The following is a 25,036-nucleotide window of genomic DNA, read 5'->3' on the forward strand; positions in this document are numbered from 1 at the left end:
CACGGCTTATGTTAATAGCCATTCTATGGCATGTAGTGTAATTTTTGTAATTGCTCAGGGTTTTAATAATTCAGAGTATGAGGCCAGCACTGCCCTCATTTCAAATGAGGTGAAGGACCTCTAGGGGGAGCAGCGATAGACTGTACAGCATTATTCCTACATTATTTATACACAATTGGCTAAGATCCTAATCATAATGAACAGCATTTATTTTTCATCTCTAAATGAAGGCCTCTTTTATCAGGATGAAAATAATGCCCTCAAAACTCAAACAGCATTTGAATTGCTAGAGAGTGCAGATTACTAGGTTATAATTTCTATGATGGCCCTTGGAAGTGGCTTAAATGTGTGTGTGTGTGTGTGTGTGTGTGAATGAGGTGTTGTATAGTGAATCGCCGGAGTGTGACTCTGCATTCCATTATTCCATCTCTGATGAGGCGGTGAGGCAAGACGAGAGAGATTCCCAGTGGAAATGCTCTGTAATCATTTTTCCTTTTGGAAACGCAATGACGCTAAGAGCCTTAGCTGCCACACCTGTCATTTTTTTATTTTTATTTTTTATTTATTATTTTTTTTGGTGGGCAGCTCTAGTAATTGTATTATTCATAATTTAATCCAACCGTTCAGGTGCATAATTTGTGGTGTTTATGTCCAATGGCATCTGCCCCAACTGTCTTAATAAAACTGACATCATAACAGGAAAAATATATATTATTGTTGTTTATTGGCTCATTGTTCACTGAGGCATTTCATGGGGTCTTTAAAGATTTCAGTTGAAAAAAAAAAAATCCTATGCAGAGAAAACAGTTCACACAGCTTGCTTTTATATAGTTGAACTTCAAAAGAATTTCAAAAGTGTTTCACAACGTGGGAGTTGTTAGTCCTTCCATATCTTATTATCAAACTTACTCCTCACACGCTTTACAGCCGTTTAATTCCCAATTTGAGCAGAGGGCACACCCAAGGCATGTGCCATACTGCAGGGAACAGGAAATGAGTGTTGGCACTCGCATCTTGCTCAGAGTGAGTTGTTTCCTCTGTAGAGGCCGCATTCTGTTGTCAATTTAGATGCAAGCAGGTGGTGTGTGTTCAGGCTCTTTCTGAAATTTTTAATTAATCAGAGCAAAAATGTTGACAAGCGGCAATCACAAAGAACATATGATTAAGGTACAGGCGGCTGAATAATAAAAGGTATTTTGAGTTATTTGGCTTAAGGTTCTGCTGGGTGTGAGAAAGGTTATCCTGTGCCCATTTGTCACGGCTGAATAAGCTGCAATTCAAAGCAATTGCACAACGGCTTTTCTCAAGGAACAAATAACATTTTAGAGAAAGTAAGTATAGTTTGGGTGGGTGAGGACATTGAGTAGTTTGGGTGTTTGGTAGGGTAGGTTGGGTAGATATAGGCATTGGTACATAAAGTGAGAAGGCTGGTAAGGGGATGGTTAACTTAAGTTAGGAAGGTAGATAGGTTAGATTGGTGGGTTAGAGTAAAAAGAAGTGGGAGAGGTATAGAGTAGATGGGAAGGTGGTTGGTAGTGTAGGGCTGATAGGTGGGTGTGTGATTGCATGGCTGGAAGTTAAAGGGTTAGTTCACCGAAAAATGAAAATGATGTCATTAATAACTCACCCTCATGTCGTTCCAAACTCCTAAGACCTCCGTTCATCTTCGGGACATGGTTTAAGATATTTTAGATTTAGTCAGAGAGCTCTCAGTCCCTCCATTGAAACTGTGTGTACGGTCTACTGTCTATAGGTAAGAAAAACATCATCAAAGTGGTCCATGTGACATCAGAGGGTCAGTTAGAATTTTTTGAAAATACATTTTGGTCCAAAAATAGCAAAAACTACGACTTTATTCAGCATTGTCTTCTCTTTCGTGTCTGTTGTGAGAGTGTTCAAAACACAACAGTGTAGTGATATCCAGTTCGCAAACGAATCATTCGATGTAACCGGATCTTCTTGAACCAGTTCACCACATCGAACTGAATCGTTTAAAATGGTTCACGTCTCCAATAAGCATTAATCCACAAATGACTTAAGCTGGTAACTTTTTTATTGTGGCTGACACTCCTTCCGAGTTCAAACAAACCAATATCCCGGAGTAATTCATGTACTCAAACAGTACACTAACTGAACTGCTGTGAAGAGAGAACCGAAGATGAACACAGAGCCGAGCCAGATAATGACTCGTTCACGAGTCAAGAACCGTTTCTATCAGACGCGTCCGATTCGAGAACCGAGGAGCTGATGATACTGCGCATGTGTGATTCAGTGTGAAGCAGACTGACACACAGAGCGTCTGAACCGAACTGATTCTTTTGGTGGTTGATTCTGAGCTGATTCTGTGCTAATGTTATGAGCCCAGGTAAACCGAAGGCTTGAATCAAGGGAAATCATCGCCAATGAAGTCATTAGGTGGAGCACAAAAGAACGGGTGAACCGTTTTCTTCAACCGGTTTATTGAATCAAACTGTCCGAAAGAACTACTGGTGATCCGAAAACCGATGCAACCGGTTCTTGACTCGTGAACGAGTCAATCTTTTGTTTGTTATCTGGCTCGGCTCGGTGTTCATCTTCAGTTCTCTCTTCACAGCAGTTCAGTCAGTGTACTGCTTGAGTAAATGAATTACTCCGTGATATTGGTTTGTTTGAACTCAGAGGGAATGTCAGCCACATTAAAAAAGTTAACAGCTTAAGTCATTTGTGGATTAATGTGTATTGGAGACATGAACCGGTTTAAACGATTCAGTTCGATTAGGTGAACTGGTTCAAGAGGATCCGGTTACATCGAATGATTCGTTCGCGAACCGGATATCATTACACTGTTGTGTTTTGAACACTCTCATAACAGACACGGAAGAGAAGACAATGCTGAATAAAGTCATAGTTTTTGCTATTTTTGGACCAAAATATATTTTCGATGCTTCAAAAAATTCTAACTGACCCTCTGATGTCACATGGACTACTTTGATGATGTTTTTTTTACCTTTCTGGACATGGACAGTATACCGTACACACAGCTTCAATGGAGGGACTGAGAGCTCTCGGACTAAATCTAAAATATCTTAAACTGTGACCCGAAGATGAACGGAGGTCTTACAGGTTTGGAACAACATGAGGGTGAGTTATTAATTACATAATTTTCATTTTTCAGTGAACTAACCCTTTAGGAGTGTGTGGTAGGGTAGGTAGATGGTGGGATAGGTGGAGTGGGGATTGGAATAGGTTAGGGTATGTAGGGTTGCTAGGTGGGTGAATCGATAGGGTGGGTAGAACGTGGAGTTTAGAGTGTATACAGTGGCATGCGGAAGTTTGGGAACCCCTTGCACAATCGTTTAAGAGAGATTATACTAAATGCATGCTTTTTTGATTTATTTATTTAGTACTGTCCTGAGTTAAGATATTTTATATAAAATATGTTTGCATATAGTCTACAAGACAAAAAAAATGCTGAAATTATTAAAATAACCCCATTCAAAAGTTTGGGAACCCCTATTTCTTAATCCTGTATGCTGTTACCTGGATGATCCATGACTGTCTTTCTGTTTTGTGATGGTTGTGCAAGAGTCCCTTGTTTGTTCTGAACAGTTAAACTGAGAACTGTTCTTCAGAAAAATATTTAAGGTCCTGCAGATTCTTCAGTTTACCAGCATCTTTGCATATTTGAATCCTTTCCAGCAGTGACTGTATGATTTAGATTTTTGTTTTTTTTTACACTGAAGACAATTGAGGGACTCAAACACAGCTATTAAAAAAGGTTCAAACATTAACTGATGCTCCAGAATGAAACAAGATGCATTAAGAGCTGGTGGGTGGCCATTTTCACAGATTCTGCAAGGGTTTCCCAAACATTCGCATGCAACTGTAGATAAGTGGTTGGGTTCACCCAAAAAATGAAAATTACCCCATGACTTACTCACCCTCAAGGGATCCTAGGTGTTTATGACTTTCTTCTTTCAGACAAATACAATAGAAATACAACGCAATACAACATTTTCAGCATCATTACTCCAGTCCTCTGTGTCACATCATTCAGAAATCATTCTAATATGCCGATTTGTTGTTTTTATAATAATAATAATAATAATAATTATTATTATTATTATTATTATTATCATCATCATCATCATCATTATCAATATGTAAAACTGCTGAACACATTTTTTTTTCAGGATTCTTTGATGAATAGAAAGATCCAAAGATCAGCATTTAACTGAAATAATATACTTTTGTAACATTATAGACTATACCATTCAAAAGTTTGAAGTCAGTATATATATATATATATATATATATATATATGTATTCATCTGAAGAAGAAAGTTATATACACCTATGATGGCTTGAGGGTGTTTAAAGAAGTAATTTTAATTTTTGGGTGAACTGTCCCTTTAAGTATGGGTGAATGGGTATGCAACACAGGTAGCTTGGTGGTTAGGGTTGACTAGGTAGGTAGATGGTTTGGTAGACATTAAATTAGGTTAAGTAAATCTGTGGAGGGGTTGGGAAGTTTAGCTTCGTTAGATATTAAAATGGTTTTCTTTGGCTTGCTCGCTGAGGAATATGTAAGAGTCTGTTTTCTCCAAACTGTAAAGCTATTATGCGCCAAAGAAATATAGTTTGATCTTGCTGGTGCAGTATATGTTTGTCCTGATGGCCTTTTGGAAACTGAAACTGTTTTGAGTCAAGACAGAATCCAGAAATTCTGGCTTGAATTTTAAGAAATCAAGATTTTCCCAAAAGACCCTTGTCAGCTTTGCTTTTCACTGACATGAGTGATCTGTATTGTGTTTATTTACATGTCCTGGATGTTCAACTGTGACAGGTGCCTAAGGTATCTGAGGCTTCCACTACATATAAACACACACACATACATATATAACCCCAACCTGAGTGTGTTTGCATGCACATGTGTGGGCTGTCTTTTGAAGTTAAGCCTTCACAGATAAACAGCTTCAGCAGGTCTTCAGCGTGATGAGCTAACTCAACGTGGGACACACTCCGTGCTGACGGTGGATGGATAAAAGCGAGCAGCCACCACTTAGGATTCCAATTGAGCCAAGATTAATAGTGATGTGTTATTCCGCAATAAAACAGGCTCATCGGAAAGAAGCCGATCTTGTGTTTTGTCACGTTTGATTTATTTAATCTCGCTGGAGAACTTCTGCGTGGGTTCTGAGAGGCCGAGTTCTTGGTGTTTGTTTGGAGAGAAAGAGGGTATAAGTCCAACAGCTCCCATTGTTTCTCCGTTAGGATTACGCAGACACTCTTAAAGCGGTTGCTAATCCGACATGGTTCATCTTGGTGGTATACGGGGTGCATTATTTAATGTTTAAAGCTCAGCTACTGTTTTCAAACCAGTCCTGAAAATGTTCTGATGGGTTGAGTGGATGCAGATGTTTTGGTGGAGGGCTTGCAGATGGTTGTCGAATTATTTTTGTCACTTAATGCCAGCTATGTCTTTAGCGACGCATTATTCTATGAATATCCTCAGACTTTCTGCCGCAGTTCCCCAGTACAATCAAAAGTCTGATTAAAAACATAGATTCTGAATTTCAAGGTATAGAGAAATCTCCAGATGCCACGGCCATGTTTGGTCTGTATTGACATTGTCTACTTCAGCTATAAATAACAACGCTATTAAGTTACTAGGGAATAAGGTTATGCCTGAGGAAATGAACCACAAAAAATGTAAATTACTTATTGATTCTCTTGCTTTTCAGACCCACATCCATCTTAGGATTGAAAATATGTTTGACAGTAACCATATTCAAGCTGAATGACATAGAAAAGCTTTGCTAGAAATTACTGATGGTCTGGAATGGGTAAGTGTTTAGCAATGTGTTCTGTTTCCCTTTTCTTTCTGCATCTGTCTTTCTCTTTGAGAACATGCAGACAGTATGGAAAGAATGGGGAAAATTTGATTAGAGAGGAAATCCTTGAGAAAGCTTGTAAATTACAGCTAAAGTTCAGCAATCCTTCCTCCCAAAGGATGAGACAAGCTGCTAAACGGCATAAATCTGCTTCAGAGAACTTCAGCATGTCACGTCTCTATAATTCTCATTCCTTTTCCTCTCACTCCTGCGCAGTATAATTGATCAGCATGGAAAATTTCACCCGCAGATCTGATAATGAAATGTTCTCCATTTACCCAGAAACTTTGATTTAGAGTCATATTTTGTATATATATATTATTATTATTATTTTTATTTTTATATAGGAATTATTGAATTATTGGCAAAATGTTACTAAATCTTTTGCCTGTCTTCTGTGTTTGTAAATCACTATCTTTTAGGAAAATATATCTAGATATTTTACAATATCTACAATATCAAAATAACTATCTATTAATAATAATGCAAGTTTTATCTGAACATAATAGACACGGTTTTCAAATGATCTTGGTAAAACAAGTTGTTTTTCTTTTTACTGAGAAAGGTCTGCAGAGAGAATTGTAGATAAGCAAAATCTTTAAAACAGAAGTAAATCTTTGCCTTTTATGCTGGCGAGTCTTGTCTAGGTTCGTCTCACAGAGCTTTTCTCTGCAGCTCTGATGTAATAACTGTATTCTACATTTGGCCGACCCGTTTACCACAATCCCAGGGCATCCCAATGATAAACAAAATATCAATCACAGACAATAAAGCTGGCAGGGGAAAGGAGTTCAGCCTTAAGAAAATACAAACAAGAACTTAGGCCATCTCCCATAGAAATGAACCAAAAAATGGTTTGACCAAAGCAATGATCAAAAGTTCAGACTTTTTAATAGTGCGTGTAGTTGAAAGCAAGTTTCCTTTCCAGTCCCATGGGGGAAGGAGCAAAACCATGTTTCATGTTTTGCTAATGACACAGAAAAGAAAAAAAAAAAAAAAAAAATATATATATATATAATAATAATAAAAAATAGTTGAGCACAAATATGAGAGCATGTGAAAAATGTTGACTGTGCATGGGACTACTTCAGGTGAGCCAGGCCTTTGATTTCCATGTCACTTAAATGCATTAATTGTGACAGAATTGTTTCAATTAAACTGCATTTTTGGTCCATTTCTTGCACAATTCCTTCGTATGTCTTAAAATAGAGTGTATGAGTTATACCCAACACATTTATTGTTTTTAAACTATAGAGATAACTTTATTAACGCCACATCAGTGGACTGTGTATTTTGATTGTCTGGGACTGTTTTTACCCTTTTTCAGCTTTAGTTGTGTCTGTGAACAATTTAATTATGTGCCGTTATCATAATAGCTATGCTATATAGTTACCACTACAGTTATCGTCCTTGATGCATTTTCTTTTTCTTCTAGACTTGAAAGCTTAAAAAGACAATATGCTTTCACTTTATGGAAAAGAGCAGCTCAGGCATTCCTCAAAGTATCCCCTTCTGTGTTTCACGGCGGAAATGAGGATGATAACTTAAGGTATCATCAAAAAGTTTGGTTTGCCTCTGCCTGCATTGAGGTAATAAATGTTTAATTGTTACGGCATCATGTGAACTCAAGTAAAGCGATGATGACCTTGACATATGTCTTCTCTCCAACCTCCTCCGTGACAACCACCGCAAAACAGCCCAACACAAGCTTGCTATCTCTGACAACGCCTCTGCTCGCTTCTCCTCGCATTCTTTGTGGTCCTGCCTGAACACTCAGCATTGCTTACTGTAGACCCAGCACTTTGTCCTGCAGAAAAGCAGCTTTATCCCAGGGCAGAAAAAACATGCCACTTTAATGGCTTTCTCTTGTTTCTCACAGCTAAATGGAGACAGACCACAAGCAACAGAAAAGCCATAGCAGTGAAAAGGATGGGGCAAGTTTTGAACTTTACAAGAGGTAACTTGCACGTGAATATATTTTTCTTTCATGTCCTTATACTTCTTATAGACATACTTTTCAGTCGGCATTACTTTCAGTGAGATCTTTTTATGCTTTAGTTGTTATCTTGGCATGGCACTTAAGGCCAATGTTTCTTCATCATTTAAATGACAACTCTTTGGCAGGTAGTCATCATTTTTGTGCGGGATATGACCTGTCATCGATTTCAATCCATGGACACATCTAGTGCACGGGAGACATTTGGGATAGGTAACTTTCGGAAAGAATAAATGAAAGTCCAACATTTAAGTAGCAAACAGCGCTCACAAGAGGTAAGAATTATTAGTAAACTTTTCTATGCTTATGCATCATATTTCCTGCCAACCAATAATGGTACAGAGGGCTGTTTTAATCTTACCGAGTGTTTCAAGACAGTGTTATGAAACTATGATAGATGAGGTCATTATTTATCCCAAAATCATGGGGTTGCAAGCACCCAGTGATTAAAAAAAGTTAGAATATAAGACACTATGCAATATACTGTAAATTCAAGAACACTCAGTCACATTTAAGCAGTTTAGTTTTGGATCTTGTTAAAGGTTAAAGATTTTTAACTAAATTTACTGACACTATTTGCAGGGCAGGAATTTATCTGGGTTATCTACAGGGGCCGTTCAGACAATGCACCCCCCCCCCCCAAATAAAATAAAATAAAAATACTGCTTGAGGATTATCATCCATCATCTAACATTAGCAATATTTCATTTTAACCAAATTATTAAATTTTAAACAAAACATACAGGATGTACACCGCAGTTTTCCAATAATTTAGTGTCCTTAAACCCTGCCGTTCCACAACTCGTGTTTGACCACTGGATTTACAAAAATCATTACAGGTTTAAGAAGCGTTTCAACGTTGCACTGCATCAACTACTGATTTAAAATGTCATTGGGAGGATTTTTTTCTTTCAAACATTAAAATGCAGAAATTCATGTTATTTCTTATGTACATGTGGTGCAGGTAAACTGTATAATGTAACATATTGGGTTACTAACTACCATTTTTGTCATGTCATTTGGAATCAGTAATGGATTACATTTTACCCAGCACTGGTCATAAAACAGACGTAAAGATTTGTCGCTATTTACATTTCTACATGACTTTAACTAACTTTAACTAACTTACTATTTGTGGGTTAGATACCCACAAAGAAGAACACAGGGGCCTTTTGGGAACTCAAATAAGTTGCGACTATTCTGAGTTTTGGTGCAATAGTTAATGGAAATATGCTTGAGATGTTGTGCCATGGTGCTCGTGTGAGTAAAATAGGTTTGAGTCCAGATGCTAACTGATTCGACTCCTCTTCACTCTTCTTAGAATTTCTAAAAATTTCCTGTTTCTAGCTACCAGTCCACACTGAAACCAGAAATGCATGGACATTGAGAACATAGCTGGCATTTATACACTGGAACCATTAGGATTTCACTGGGGGTGTGGTTAGCTAGTACAATGCTTAAGAAATACTACAAAGAAACAAAAACGTTCATTGCGGCTGGATCCTGCTAGCTTGAATCATCCGTGGGCACAAACAAAACCATCATAATTATCAAGGAAACCATAACTTATTTCCTATGATTTGTTTGTGAAAGTTGACCTACAAGCTGTTTTGGTTGACAGACCACTAAAGACTGTTTAGAGGAACTACAGGAATCCCTGTAAATGGCCAGACCCGGTTCTTCCCCTCTAATTCCTGGCAAGCGTTCCTGTCACAGATAGGCAGAGCGTTTGACGTACTTGCGGAGGGGCCTCTCCCTGTCTGTGGTATTGGGACCATGCCATTCTCATTCAGGCACTTAGATGCAGAACTTATCTTGTTAGCTGAGCCGGCTTGCCCGTGACCCAGCCGCTGTGAGAGAAGAACTGCGGCCACAGGGCCACCAGCCCGTCGGGCTAAGCTCACAATTGGTTTCATGTCCTATAAAGTCACAAAATGAAATACTGTTCTCACCTTCGCTTGGTTAAAAGATTCTAAAACGGGACCATCTGCTAAACTGTGCGGACTTTTTAAAACTTTTTGTGCTTCATCCACATGCAGTAACACACTGATGTAGCAGGTGAAGTATGTGGTTACAAATCTGAGGTCACAGGAGATGCATTTAGTTGTAAATGGCAATCTGTCTCGGCTGATCGCTTGTGTTTAGATCAACTGGAACAGATGTTAATTCCAGAAGTAAACAGAGGAGACATTTAGGATTAATGTCTTAAAGGGATGTAAATTCTGTCATCATTCACTCACCATCGCATCTTTCCAACCCTGTATGAAAGTGATTTGGGCTTGGAACGACAACCCCTATCCCTTGAATTTGTTCTCTATTTTATCTTACGAGAAACAATTGAGATAGACAATAAAGACATTTAGCCTTCAGAGACAGAATAAAAGAAACAAAGTGGAAATGTGCTGTAGTTTTTGCCAATAAAATCTGCATGCTCTTGAAACCATGCATTTTTAAAGCTTGTAAAATGAATTTCCTTTAGATGAATTAGACCATTTTTAGTAATCATGTGATCTCGCTTACATTTTGTACAAGTTATTTTCAGGAGCAGTGGAAGCGTGCACAGGCGGGTGATGAAGCACATTCCTCGTCATGTTCTCATAGGACTCATCTCCACTTTTCCCCTCTTCATTCGTCTAATTTGATTAGTCAATGAAATTGCTGTCAGGTGGCGTTACGAGTAGCATCTTGTCACATAATATTGATTATGGTGCTTTACAGCATGGCAGTTCATAATTTAGCCTTGAGGTTATATGAGAGTTGAGGTAAAGGATTTAAGGGTAAGATCACATAAACCACGTCGACCACATTTGTTATGCATGTTCATGAAGTGCACAGCCTATCCAAAGACATTATATGTTTAATATGCAGCTACTTCACATATTTATTTATTATTTTTTTTTATATTAAATTGTCGATCTGATTTACAATTGACTTAGTTTGAATGCTCAAATTTTTTGTGACTGAATTGTTTTTTGGGGGGCCACTCAGAAGCCAGGGGGAGGCTGTTGTATTGCGCACATCTGGACGTCTCCCATCATCTCTCCCATCGTGTTGTGTGTCCTCTAGATCTATCATGACATATTAATCCAGTTGACAAACAGATAAGACATAAAACTTGCACCCAGTGACTCCCACACAGATAGAAGCAGCTGTTTGATGGAGAAGACAAGGCTTGGGATCAGGGGCCGGAGGAGAACCGAGGAGCAGTCAGGGTCAAACAATGACGTTTGTTGTTAATATTTAGACTCTTCAAATCACAGAGGAGACATCCAAACAAGAGGTTACCAGTCTCTAAGAGATAACCGTGCAGCAAGTGGTGGAAACGAGCGCAGTGCTTGTTTAGAAAAAATAAGTGTCTTGGTAAACACTGTGCAGGGTTATTCCGAGTTCTTGGAAGGATGTAGTGAATATGAGGAAGAGGAAAGCAGGATAAACAGACACTACTTACGTCCAACGCGGAGATTGATCTGGTCACGCCGCTGGCCGTCGGGGTTCTGGAAGCAGCTGTACAGGCCGTTGCTACTCATGTTCACTTCCATCAGGATGAGCCGCGGTCCTTCTTCCCGTCGACGGGCCTTCACGTCTGTACCATTCACCTTCCATGTAACCGAGGCGTCGTTATCCAGCGGGCCACACTGCATAGTGACATCACTTCCAATCCTTTCATACTGAATCCTGGCACCTGAGGAAACACAACAGATGGTCGAATTAAATTACAACACTTAAGCTGAAAAATTCAGCCGCTTTTGAAGTTCGGTGAAAAGTGCAGTATCTAATAATGTGTTTTTGTCTTTCCTAAAGCATACAATAAGACATTATTGGCCAGGACAGAAGATAGTTTTGTTGGTTTATTGTGTAATTAAAATACCAATAATAACCAGGAGAGAGAGAGAGAGAGAGAGAGAGAGAGAGGGAGAAACATAATATGGGACTTTTAATTAGAACAAGCATGAAAAACAAAGGGACTCTTATTTTGAAATTTCTATGCTTCACAATTGCTGACTGCTCATTCTAAAACACCAGGGAGGTGTTTAGAGGTGGCATCGTGGCACTTATTTATTTATTCATTCTTTCCTGATATAGTGAACTCAACTGCCGTACACTATATAGGGATTAGGGAATGAGTGAATGAGTGAGCGATTTCAGACACAGCCATACAACTTAATCATCATAAATGCTCTAAATCGTAACCCGATCTCATAAAAGTGTGTTTTAATGACATGGTTTTCTGTTTCTATTTGGTGTACTATACTCAGAAATAGACACAGAAATGTTCACATGATAGGCAATTGGTAGATTTAGGAGTGTGGGGTAGGTGTGTATTATATGTATGCCAAAATGGATATTATATGTAGATTAACAACTATGTGGAACACATAGTAAGTTTAAAAAATAAAAAATAACCCAAAAAATGGTGCTGCTGATAAGCATTTTCATGAGACCGGGCTCCTTTTTTAAGTTTAATAATCACATTATAGGCTGTTTCCTGATTCCTTTTATTCTAACCCAAATTTACAATGCAATGTTAAAACTTTTTAGACTATTTAAGTCCAATCAAGACTTTTTATAGACCGTTTTATTTGTAAATTTGAGTGAAATGCTCACAATGTCGAGCTGAGCAACATACTTTTAAGACCAATACAGATTGCATTTATGTTTTCAATTTTTTTTTTTTGGTATGTAAGCATGCTTTACATGAATGTCTTTGACCTATGTGTTTGCGTGTCGCATCTTTTGCGGTGTTTTGCACATGACACAAAAAAGAATGTGGTGTTCAAGGTAATGTCTCGAGTGCTTTTTTTTGGGCACTAACGATTTTTTCAATCGTCACCACTCCCACTCCTACAAAACCCTGGGCTCAAAGATAATCCAGTGTGAATTCCCACTGGTATTTAGGACATTTTGGTGGTGTACATGTGCGCAAATCTCAACCATGTTCATTTCTTCAGGACTTCGTGCGTGTGATAGAATGTGAAGAGAACAAGCTTGTTTCTGTCACATTTGTCATATGAGGTTGTGTGAGGGGAAAAATCTATAAATGAATTGACTATGAATATCATGTCAAATATCGAATACAAAAGGCTTTCTGTGATGAGAAAATAGCAGGGCTATTTATTTTTCTACTTACAATCAGTTCAGTCATTACTTTTTCACAGGAACAAGGCGTATGTGGTTGTTTTCTTACAGAATCTTTTTTTACACCCCAAGGCGTGTTGTTATAGGCTTTGACATCAAACAAAAATATATTTCTTCATGTCGCAACTATGAGCAATGTCCTATAGATGTCCACTGTCATGCAAACAGCTGCAACAATGAAAGAAACAAGAAAATTTAGGTTCAGAATGCATAATCAGGCAAACAAACAAAATTTGGAGAACACATCGATGCTCTTCTTTGACTTTCGTTATGCCGTTGTGACTCCCATAATGCACAAAGTTGGAAAAAGCAATTTCTCTTTCTTCCACTGACCTGACTAACTACCCCTGTAGCTTAATCCACATGCTCTTTGGCAAACCAAATCCATGAATTTTACATTTACTCTGATGTCAAAGCCTATAATACCACAGTATTCAGTAGAATAGAAAGCGAAAGGCTGTTGCGTTCAAAAGACGAGGATGGTGACTGAGGCGAATGTCAAAGAAATGCCCATTAGGACTGTTTCAGTTCAGATAACATGACATGCAGTTATAAATTTGGCTGCACATTTTCTGCTTAAAGCAAACATGTTTATATCTTTTCAGATAATAACCTATAATCTTATAAGTAAATGTCAAAATTGAAAACAAAAAATTATATTAATATCTTTGAGATAGGAACACAGCGCCAGTGTAGATACAGGGAAACTTCCTCTATCCTATAAGTCAATTTAATGTCTGCTGAGCAACCAAAAAATTATGCCTCGGAATCCAAACAGGACATTATTATAATGTGATCTATCATTTCAAAATGACAGAATGGGAATAAAATATATTTTTGAATAAGTTCGGTGTTCGTTTTAGCTCAAAGAAAAATCTTAGGTCACCTTGTACTGCGAACTAACTTGAATGTCTGTTGATTTCATCATCCTGATTATCATTCTATAGATTCTTCACTACTTTAAAATTAAGGGTTATTATATTCTCTTTGCTTTAAACTAACGTGTGATGCATTGCCTGTAACCGTACTGTTTTGTATTCAACACAACTCCCCCTACACACTATCATTTCTTTGAACCAATTTAATTGTGTCCATTGACCATACATAATTATCATTCTCAAACACATGTTAGAAATTAAAAAAATATATATAATTGCAAGGATGTTAAATGCCTGAATTCAGGCTGAACTTCTCAAAAGGCCATTTTATAGCTCTTTTTTTTTTTTTGAGAAACCCTCTGAAGGCAGTTCTTTGTGGGGAATCTCAGTTGTGTAAGCCTGTGAAATATCTCCTCTCCAAATAACTCTAGCACGGGAGTCATTGCTTTGCCCTCTGCCTTGTTCCCTTTGAGGATTCTCATTAAGGGGTTGTCTCTCACTTGTCGGCCCACTTTTGCCAGACTGTGCTGTTACGGAGCATCAAATGAATCCATTTCTTGTTTCCCACATGCTTATCTGTTGAGGCGGTGGGCAGGCGGTGATAGGGCGCATAAAAGGTGGCGCACTGGAACAACACACCAAAGCCCGGAACAATTGCTCGTATCTGTTACCTTTCTATATCTCAGAATACCTAATTCCCATTATGTAATTAGCAGGTACTTCTTTTAGGGCCATATCAGATTTTAGGTTTGCTTTCTTTCCAAGTGTTACCACATGGTGGCATAGCGAATACTCTGCAACTCGATATTATCTTTAGGACAGGAAATTAGGGTATTATCTTTGATTCCACAAGCCAAAAACCTTACAGCGCATGCAAATGTGCTATTAACATGGGATACGTAGATTTTCAAGGGCAATGAGTTCAAATTCCCATTAGGAATATGATGGAAGGAAAATATGGTTTGAGTTTAAAGAAGTAGTCAAACTGACACTTGATAATGTAGATGTAAACTGGCTGCAGAGGTTAGTGGAGGCGTCATGTAGGGATGAGAGGAGAGGGACTTTACACCCACATGGAAGTGCTAAAGGTTTATGAGCAGGACATATGCAGTGTTGCTTGTGGAGGGAATTCTAGACCGGCCAGCAGAGGACCGGATGGACTAGAACTAGCAGCCCTGGCTAGATGAGGAACAGCTGTCCTTCTGAAAAACGGGCAAAAGCACAAAGCAGTTAATTGGCTGTGCAAACAGAAGCTGTCTGTGTAATTGAGTGTCCTTTGTTTTCAAACTTTCTGAGAACAGGCCATTCATGACATATAGTTATGAGTGAGAGCAAGGGCACATCCTCTGCTGTGTTGCCAAAGGCCACTATTATTCCACATAATTTGACACTTAGCAAGTTGTTAAAGTGAGAAATTGCAGTTTAGGGTTAACGGTATTTTTTTTTTTTTGCAAAATATTTGAACTCATTTCAGTTTATTTGTTTTCATATCAATATCTGGCAACACTGCATTGCCGTCACTTAAACTGACAGCAATAAAGAAAAAACAAAGCCCATGGATAGGTTATTGCTAACTTGATACTACATTTGGTAAGGTGAATGCATAACAAAATTAAAATAAAATCTCTCTCTCTCATTCTCTCTCTCTCTCTCTCTCTCTCTCTCTCTCTCTATATATATATATATATATATATAAATGAATGAATGAATGAATGAACGAATGAAAAAATAAATAATAAAACAAAATAAATAAATAAAAAACGTCATAACATTATCTGTCAGAAATGTTATTAACACTCAATAACAGTAGCAGTAGTACAAAGAATAACTTGATAAAAAGAATTAAAAAGAATATGAAGTTTGCTATTTCATACAGTATAGTAGTTAAATGTTCACAAAGGCATACTAAAAACATTCATAAGAGCACTACACCTGAAAGTTATCACCAATATAGCAATGGTTCTTAATAAAAACTATAACATTAACATGCATTGTTGCATGACTAATACCTAACTGATAAAATGATCAACCCCTAACCCATGTAAAGCCTTAACACATTTTGATGCAATAAATAATAGAATTAATAGATTTCAGTAATTTTCAAACCTTGGTTACAGCAATGAATGGAGCTAGCAATTTATTATTCACAATCTCAGAAAATTGCTTTGAAAAAATGCACAGTGGAACCACACGTTTCATGCCAGACATTGCCTGCTGAAAACCCTATGGTAGCAATTCTGTCATGTTTGGGATACTGGGTACTGGTTAATAGTCTTAACACCACAATTTTTAAGTTCAATTAGTAAAGGTTTTTCAGTGACTGATTCTTAAAACGTTGTTCCCCCAATTATTAATATTTGGCTCCATCCTTGATTTCATGTCAATAGCATGCGCTCAGAGCTGCCAGAGCTTACAAGGACTCATCGAACAGTAGCCATGCCTCCAGGTTGCGGGTGGGGTTGGGCAGAACTGGGGCATATGGAAGTTTTCCCTCTCTGGCTGATATTGTATTGCAACACAGAGGGATTTTCACACAAACAAAGGTCATGAAATGCTACATAGCCTAGAAAGGTCAATAGGATTAGAAAGCATCAGATTGATGCTACATGTATGAGACAGCTTCATCATCAAGCTCCAGGGCTTAGACGCTCTACATTGGGAATGTGGATTCGGCTACTTGGTTTATTTTTTTACACTTGTCAGTGGGAGAGCTTGCTTACTCGTAGCCGCTGGCGCTGTTCCTCATTCTCTCTCCTCCCAGAGCTCCCGTGATGCACAATAGACTTTAGCTGAAGACCAACACACTTTCTACAAGTTTTGCTTTAGCTTGTGACCTAAGGAAACCATTAATGGGTGTATGCTTAGCATTCTAACTACAAAAAATTATTATCCAATTTATATTTAGAGATGGATTGCTCAAACCATGTTCAAAGCTAGTTTTCGATCCTTTCCCACAATTTACAGAATTATTGCTAGTCCATGCTTTACGCCCACCAGTTGATTTTCATACCAATATCATAAAATTATGAGGGTTGCATTTCTTGAGAACAATCATAAACAGCCCACAAAGAATATTATTATGCATGCATACAGGGATTTCAATGTGTTAATTCAATATAAAACTATAGGAATTGCCTATAATCAGTGCTGGGAAGGCTACTTTGGAAATGTACAGTTTTAGGCTACAGATTACAAGTTTTTCCTATTTAAAATGTAATAAGTAGTGTAACTATTTCAATTACTTTATTAAAGCAATGTAACTGATTACATTTGATTGCTCTTTGTTAACTTTTCTAAATTTTTAACAGATGTTTTCAACTGTTAATCATTTTTTAAACATTTAAAGCAGGCAGGGTTAACGTTACAGTAGTACCCGACACTGATTACTGTCCGACTTTCAAAATCCTTCATCACTTGAATTAGGCTTGTAATAATTTAATTTTAAAGCACAGCGACCACAAAATCCAGCCTGATCTCACAATCAAAACGTACATATTTAGACGTAAATTAAAACTGTCCAATACGTATGTGCCTTTACGTAGTTACAGTGTCATTTACGTATTATCTGGACGTAATTACAGGTTCGATACATATCGAAATTTACGTAAAAACAACCTCAAATACGTACAGATAGAACGTGTTCTCTGACCAGTCAGTTATCCATAGAAATTTGCTCATGAAGCTGCTTTTCAATGCGTATCGGATTACTTTTTTAAATATTTATGTATTTTTTCCCTTTTTATAATTTTTTTTTTAAAATATGTAAGATCCCTATACCTCACCCGAACCTAAACCTACCCATTTTATACAGAATGTTAAAATAATAAAACATAATAAATTTTAGTAAAAATATAACATTAAAACGTTATTTTGAGCCACTAACGTTAATCTTACACCTACCCCTAAACCTACCCATAACCATTTCTTAAAACTACATAACGTTACTGTTATAAATAAACAAATAACAGACAAACAAACATAATGTTAATCATTTATTTTTTGCGAAATAATATCAAAAGTGGTACCAAAAGTAGTTCAAATGATAATGAGTTCCAGTCGCTGTCCTCTCTGGAGGTAATAGTTTTTATAGGGTACAGAGCAGAATTTAATTTATTAATCCGTGAAATTACGAATCTGTCTTCTCTCCGTGAAGGCGCACTGGCGCAGTAATGATTTCAAATGTCTATCAACTGAAACACGACATGTCGCAATCTGTGACGAAATAGGTGAGAACTAATGAGTGTCGATATCAGTGCCGTAAACCATGTCGTAACGTTCCTGTGGCGCACTGGCGCTATTTTCAAAATCGAATCATAACGAGCGTGGGCTTTGACTGTGACGGACGCTGTTGCTGAGAATGAAGATGAAGATCGATTAATATGGATATGTTCCTTGCAAACATCTGTATTCTAAAGATATGGAGTACAGCAAACAAATAAAATGGATGTGATTTGTAATTTTATGCTGTGCTTTTGTGTATCTATGGTTTGCAGCATGCACAGAAATGTTATTTCCTATTAAGTAGATGAGTAAACTGCTTTCAATAAATTCAATAAAAACATGTATTGATATGACCATTAAATACAACAGATTTAAATCATTAAAGCCACGATTTTAATATTAATACATGGGAATTCATATAAATTCACACTTTACGTTAGATTATTTAAGTTATTTTAGCTGATAACACGTAAGTATTTGTACGTTTTACTGCTATAAATACGTCTAAGTTGTACGTTTTTATGTGCATGAAAACGTAAGTAAATGTACGTGTGGTAGAACCACATTTAACGTAAAAATACACACGTATTCTCATGAGATCACGTTGCAAAATCAGACTTTAGCACTTGTTTTTACTTCAAGATCATTCTGAGGTAATTGCAGATTTAAAATCGTAACAAGAAACCGTTTAATCGCTGTGATACTGTTTCTGAAATCAAATCTTTGCATAACTATGAAACACTGACATCTAAGAATGCATTGAAACAACAACAACAACAACAAAACTGTTAAGCTAAAAAAAGGTATACATAAACCCAAATACGAAATAAATCAGTAATCTAATAAGCATGTGTCCTATTCTGTGTCCTAAACTCCTGAAACATTGGATTCTCATATTTTAGAGCAGTCAAAGCAATTTGGGAAAGAAATCAATCATTTACTGTATGTATGTGTGTGAAAATATTCAGAAGTTAACCCCCTTTGTAATGGTTAGCATTTTCATAAGCAATTGCAGTTTAACTACACACTTTTTTTTATCTCATATTTATCTCATAACTGTAACAGATTACAGTTACATTTATTTTGTAATAAATTTTGAGAATTTTCCAAAACTATTTTGTCTATTATTATAATTACTTCTTGACCATTGGTCACAATCAGTGTTGGGGAGTAACTAGTTACATGTAACGGCATTACGTAAGTTAATTACAAAATAAATGTAACAGTAATCAGTTACAGTTACTAAGAAAAAATGAGTAATTAAATTACAGTTATTTATGAAAATTGTAACGATTACAAAGAGGATTACATTTGAATATTTACACACATCCACATACAGCTTATTTCTTTCCCAAATTGCACTAAGACATATGGCCCAAAATCTCCGAGACGCGGAAAACACATTTGTAGAATCCAGTCATAAAAATGGAATTCAGCCTATAACGCAGACGCAATATGCCACATTTTGGACGAATAGATCAAAAGTAGGTCAGTACACTTGAATCAAAACCCGATATGGACTGATGTCTGTGAATATTAAGCCGCAAAAAGACTGAATATGAATCCTGCACGTTCTGCGTGTCTGTGGAAATCAGGCGCTGACTGGACATCGGGAGAACCGGGACTATTCCCGGTGGCCTGGCAGAAGATTTGGCCTTCTACTTTAATATTGTTATTGTATAATTGCAGGCCGAATATACTAAAGCGATTATTTCCGAATCCGCCATTCGATAATTAAATCTCTAATAATTCATGGATCGGTTAGTCGTGACTGGCAATGGTTGGGCTCGCGCGCTCTCCGCGCCTCCGCCGAACGGTTTGGATCAGACTCCGAGTAATCAATGCGAGACAGAGAGACCGGAGTGAACTGTGTAAGCGCACAGCTGGAGCAGAGAAGCGACACTTCTGGTTTCAGGTGCAGGTCCGTTTCATCTGTAAATATGCTAATGTAGTTTTGTCTTTGTTTACTTAGTCAAGCAGCAGCAGCACATTGCTCGCAATCACTCAAAATACTGTATAAACGACGTCATTATTATCTTTTGTAATGTTACAGTAGTAAGTTAGCAGACAAATTATCATATTTTATCATAGGTTTAGGGGGAGCTAGTGGATACAAGAACACAACCCTTAGGAAAATTAATATAGCCTATGGTATGGCACTAACCGTGGTTTAACTATGGAATTTGTAGTAAAAATAAATACAAGTGGCAATTCATTTGCCAAAAAAACAAAATTGCACTTACAAAACATGGTAAAAGTCAAATAAAAATCTTCAGTATTAAAGTCATGAGAGAGATGGATGGATAATGGAAGTGAAGGTGCAGTTCAGGAGAGAACTCTTAATTACGTTGCAAGTCCCCCAACCTAAAGATTCACATTTTTTCATGTCAGGTCCAAAAAAAAATAGGGTTGTCCATGTTTCAGAATGGGTTGTGGGTGTATGAGTGTGAGATTTCCCAGCCTATTTTTTCCCCAGTCCGCCCCTCATGGAAATTAATCTCTAGAATAGTCACTTCATGAGCATTTTTTTACTTATTTTGAGAAACTATCATCATATCATATACAAAGAGACAGCAGTGTTTCAAAAAGACACCAATGTTTCAGGAGTTTAGTACACAAAATAGGACACATGCTTTAACCGTATTTGAGTTGATGTATATGCTTTTATTTTTTTACTATTTTTCCCCAAACCATTGTTAGATGCCTGTAGTTATGCAAAGATTTGGTTTCAAAAACAGTATCTATAAACTATTTATTTTGATTTTAAATCTGCTTTGAACTTCAGATCAATCTCTAAGTAAAAGGCAGTACTAAAGTCTGATTGTGTGGTGGATGTGTTCAAATGTGATCATCTTAATTCAGGTGATGAAGGATGGTGAAAGTCTGACAGTATTGAGCACTACTTTAAGGTTAAACCTGCATGGTGTAAAATGGTTGAAGATGATTAACAGTTGCAAATTAACATTCATTAGAAATTTATAAAAGTAATCAAAATGTACTCAAAAGTAATTAGTTACATTACTTTATTAAAGTAATTAAAAAAGTTACACTACTATTACATTTTAAATAGGGTAACTTGTAATCTGTAACCTTTTACTTTTCCAAAGTAACCTTCCCAACACTGGTCACAATATATCTGCTTAGTGTCATGTTTTACAATGTCCTTCAACTGCAGCTAAATCATATTATCTCTTCCAGGGATTCAGTTTTGTACAACTCTGATTTATCTGTTACGTTTACATAATATATCTTTATATAACATTTATATAATAAATGTAATAGTCAGAAGGAAAACTGAGTAGGATATAATGATGTGGGCAATATACTGCCCTGTGCAGGTGTATGTTTATAGAAAAATGATTCATACCATTAAAATAGCCATATAACCAGATTCCGTGCATCATTCTATGGTTTCTTTTTAAATAATGCCTTATTATTTTCCCAGTTCATTGCACAATGGAACTTTTGATAAAACTTGTTTCCCCAGACACATGAGGAGCCTGCCAGAGGAGATGAAACAGGATGTACAACTCAACAGTCCCTTGTGATGGAGAGCAGCATGAGGCAACGCTCCAATGCAAATTGGCACCAGAGGAGATTAAAGCACCCCATCCCACTCCCACCCAAAGCCCTAATACACAAAGGCAACCCTGATTGAACTGGATCCTAATTTCAGAAATGCACTCCTCAGCAATGGCACCCCTCTCTCTTCATTTACTAATACACCGTAACATACATCCTTGGCATTCCACATGTGGAGCTGCTGCTGACAGGCTGTGTAGATACAGTATATGGAGCTGGGCTCACTGGGCTCGTGTCATTGATTTGGTACAATTTCGGGAATCACGGAAGTATTGTAAGATGGCCTATCAAGTGTGTAGGTTGTGTATTTCAGGATCTCAGCTACACTGTTAGGCGGCATAAGACTAATCCAGCCACTAGTCCATACAGAATGTTATGTTAATGGTGGTGGTGATGCTATGCTGTGATTATGGTGATTGCGAAGTATGCAGGGCGCTGGTTTAATCTTTCACGGTGTCCCAACCAACCGGGTGTTTCCAGTGTCAGGTATTTATGCTTTTATGCAAAAGCCAATTAGAACATACTTAATGTTTAATGTTGCGTTTCATTCAAAGTTTGATGTGGAATATCTCTCCTCACCTACTTCCAATCATAGAGGCATTCCAGTGACTGATGGAGGTGGCAATGTTTGTGTGTGTGTGTGTGTGTGTACAAGGAAACACACTATATCAAAGCTACTGTTAGCTTATCAAATTTTACATGTTCCATTAACCAACCAGCATTTGTTCTACATTTGGTGTTTTTTACACACCTGTATCTTCAAATATTTAGCTAAACAATCTCGGGGATATATTTGATTTGCTAAAAAGTGTATCATTAACTGTGTCTACCAGGATGTCGTTATGTTATGATGCCCAACTTCTGATCATCACATTGATGAGATGGAATTTGAGTTACCACTCTTCCAGTTTAGAATGTGTTTGAAGTTTACCAGCAACCAAACTCAAATAAACATTTAATTTACATAGTTTTACAAACTAAAAAAAAAAAAAGACCAATGGATGTATGAATTTCCCAATCCGTTTCCAAAAATCCAAAATAGGGTGGCGCTTAAGAAGGGGTTAAGTGAGGTTCTTTCATATTTTTCTAAGTGGGAAGTAAAAATTTGCTGTCTTTCCAGGGCTGTCTTTGTTGGGATTTTGGACCAATGAAGCTTTGAAGCAACTCGCTAAAAGCAAGCAGATGGCAAATTCTGTTTGTTGCAAATGTAGCTTGAGAAATGTTATTAATTTCTCGTCGCTTCATTACGTTGCTTTGTATCAGGTAACTCCAATATAACTTCTGTAAAGATCATGGCTTGACCTTTTGTAATAAGAAGAAAATACATAAATGTGTTGAACACTGCAGGGTAGCTAAGATTTCAAAGTGATGGGTTTTCCTGCAAACCAGAAATTATCCCATCCAACTAAATAAGCACAGTGTACAGTAATTTTAAAGCTTAAAACATATATGTTCCCAAACCTGGTTTCATTCATATTTGAAGGATGACCATGGGCCAAGATTTTCCAGAGTGCAATGTTCATTGGTAACAAATCAGATCAAAAAGTATTAAAAAATCAACTGACAGTGTTCTGGAATCTCCAGGTAAGTCACTGAGGCTTTCTTGCAGGCTTGCTATAAAGTCCTCTAGCTTATAAATATTTGTATACTTGGACTAATAACTGATGTGGCTGAAAAAATAAAGTGTGGCAGAAATAAACTGATTGTAAAATCAAGTTTCAAGAGCAATTTGCTGCCTGGTGACTCTGCAATTATTTTTTAATTCATTCTTAGTATGAAGTAAATGGCATGAACCTACTGCATTGGCCCCAGGCCCTTGGAGAAAACATGCCGTTATACCCAGATTACTTGCACATTTACTCCGCCGCTCTACCTCAGCTCTGCTTTGAATAAAGGAATTTCGTAGCCTTGCTGGTGGAATGTAAACATCCCCTGGCAGGCCTGTGTCTGCGGCCCCCTGTCCTCATCAGAAGGAGGAATGGAAATCTGCCTACTCTATGCCTCCCTGTCTTACTACATCTCCACCGGCACACATGTCCTCCAGCACTGATCACAGATGAGCTGTGCAAAATGAACAGCAAACATACCTGGATGTCATTACAAAGCACTCCCATCGTTTACAGGAAGTACACCGAGGCCTAAAACCAACAATCGCTCCTTCCCTGTTCCAATTCCCCTCGCAGGGTGGCAGCAGGAGGGAGAGGAAAGGAACGAGCTCTGGTAGGGGTCAGAAACAATCCTGACGTTCATTTTTTACGTCTGTTTTGACAGCCACTCAGAGCACCGACAATGCTTGCCGTAATTTGTCTCCATTTGCTCAGCCGTTGTTATCGTTTCCCCCAATCAATCCCGATGCAAAGCCTCTTTTGAGATGCTGATGTGTTTATGTCGAAAGGGAAAATTCTTGCGATGGGAATTTGATGATTGGTGCAAAGCATGTACTTCGGTTTGAGAATGTTGCTATGCTGAATCAAACACAAAGCATTTCTGAGTGGATGCCAGTGTCTCGGCCAGAGAAGCACTTTTAGATCATTCATCATGTCAAGCCTAGGCATGTCTCCGAAAGAAAGATAAATCAGTCTTCTGATGAGAAAAATCACTCTGACTGTGGTTTACAAGAGGACAAAATGGCCTCTGGTGAACTGCAATCAAGAATATTCCTACATATTCCCATAAAATAAGGAACAACAGGGGATGGCTAAACTAAACATTTTCAAAGCTGATTAGTCTATAGGTTGTGTGAACAGCTACTTCACTAGTCAGTCTTAAGGAAAACCTGTTTAATGAGGGTAATGTTTATTAAACACCCATCAGATGTATTCCTTTAGAACAGTGTGAAAAGAACATTTTAGTGAAAAGAAAGTGAATGGGCGATATAACCAAATTCTCGTTTAGGAAGAGTAAGCATTCTAGTAGGCCAAAGGGATCTTCTCTGGCAAGCCTGCTTTGTATTATAAACTATTATTCCCCATGAGAAAACATTTCATAACTCCATCTTATGCTTCTTCCTTATCTGTTCTACCTCCTTTCCCATCTACTTTTCCTCCGTTTTATCCATCTCTCTCATTGTTTTCTCTTAACAGCACTTCCTAAACTCCCTCCCTGGGTTGGAGCCTCTCATTGCAAGGCAACCAAAAGCTGCCGTGACTTCATCCAAATTCTCTTGTTACCTCAGGGTAATCCCAGCATGATTGCCTCGCTTTGTGGCCCTTCTTGCTCCCAACAGGTGGCACGCTACTCACCAGACACTGCCACTTGCGAGGAAAACAACGTGCGAGTCTTGTTTGGATAACACTCTAGTATAATCTGTCCGGAAAGGGAGGGTCTGTTCGTGAGTGTCACTGGAATAA

At 37.6% G+C, this 25,036-nt stretch overlaps 1 protein-coding gene across 2 annotated transcripts in view; it reads right to left on the reverse strand.

Annotated features, from left to right (window-relative positions):
* cntfr (ciliary neurotrophic factor receptor) overlaps positions 1 to 25,036 on the reverse strand; it is a 192,005-nt gene that overhangs the window by 69,970 nt on the left and 96,999 nt on the right. For both annotated transcript variants that reach the window (XM_059539326.1, XM_059539325.1), the window contains exon 3: positions 11,318 to 11,551. In XM_059539326.1, the coding sequence (XP_059395309.1) occupies positions 11,318 to 11,551 (234 nt within the window). The remainder of the gene's footprint in view (positions 1 to 11,317; positions 11,552 to 25,036) is intronic.

Source organism: Carassius carassius, chromosome 45 (assembly GCF_963082965.1).
Source record: "Carassius carassius chromosome 45, fCarCar2.1, whole genome shotgun sequence".
Taxonomy (NCBI): Eukaryota; Metazoa; Chordata; class Actinopteri; order Cypriniformes; family Cyprinidae; genus Carassius; species Carassius carassius.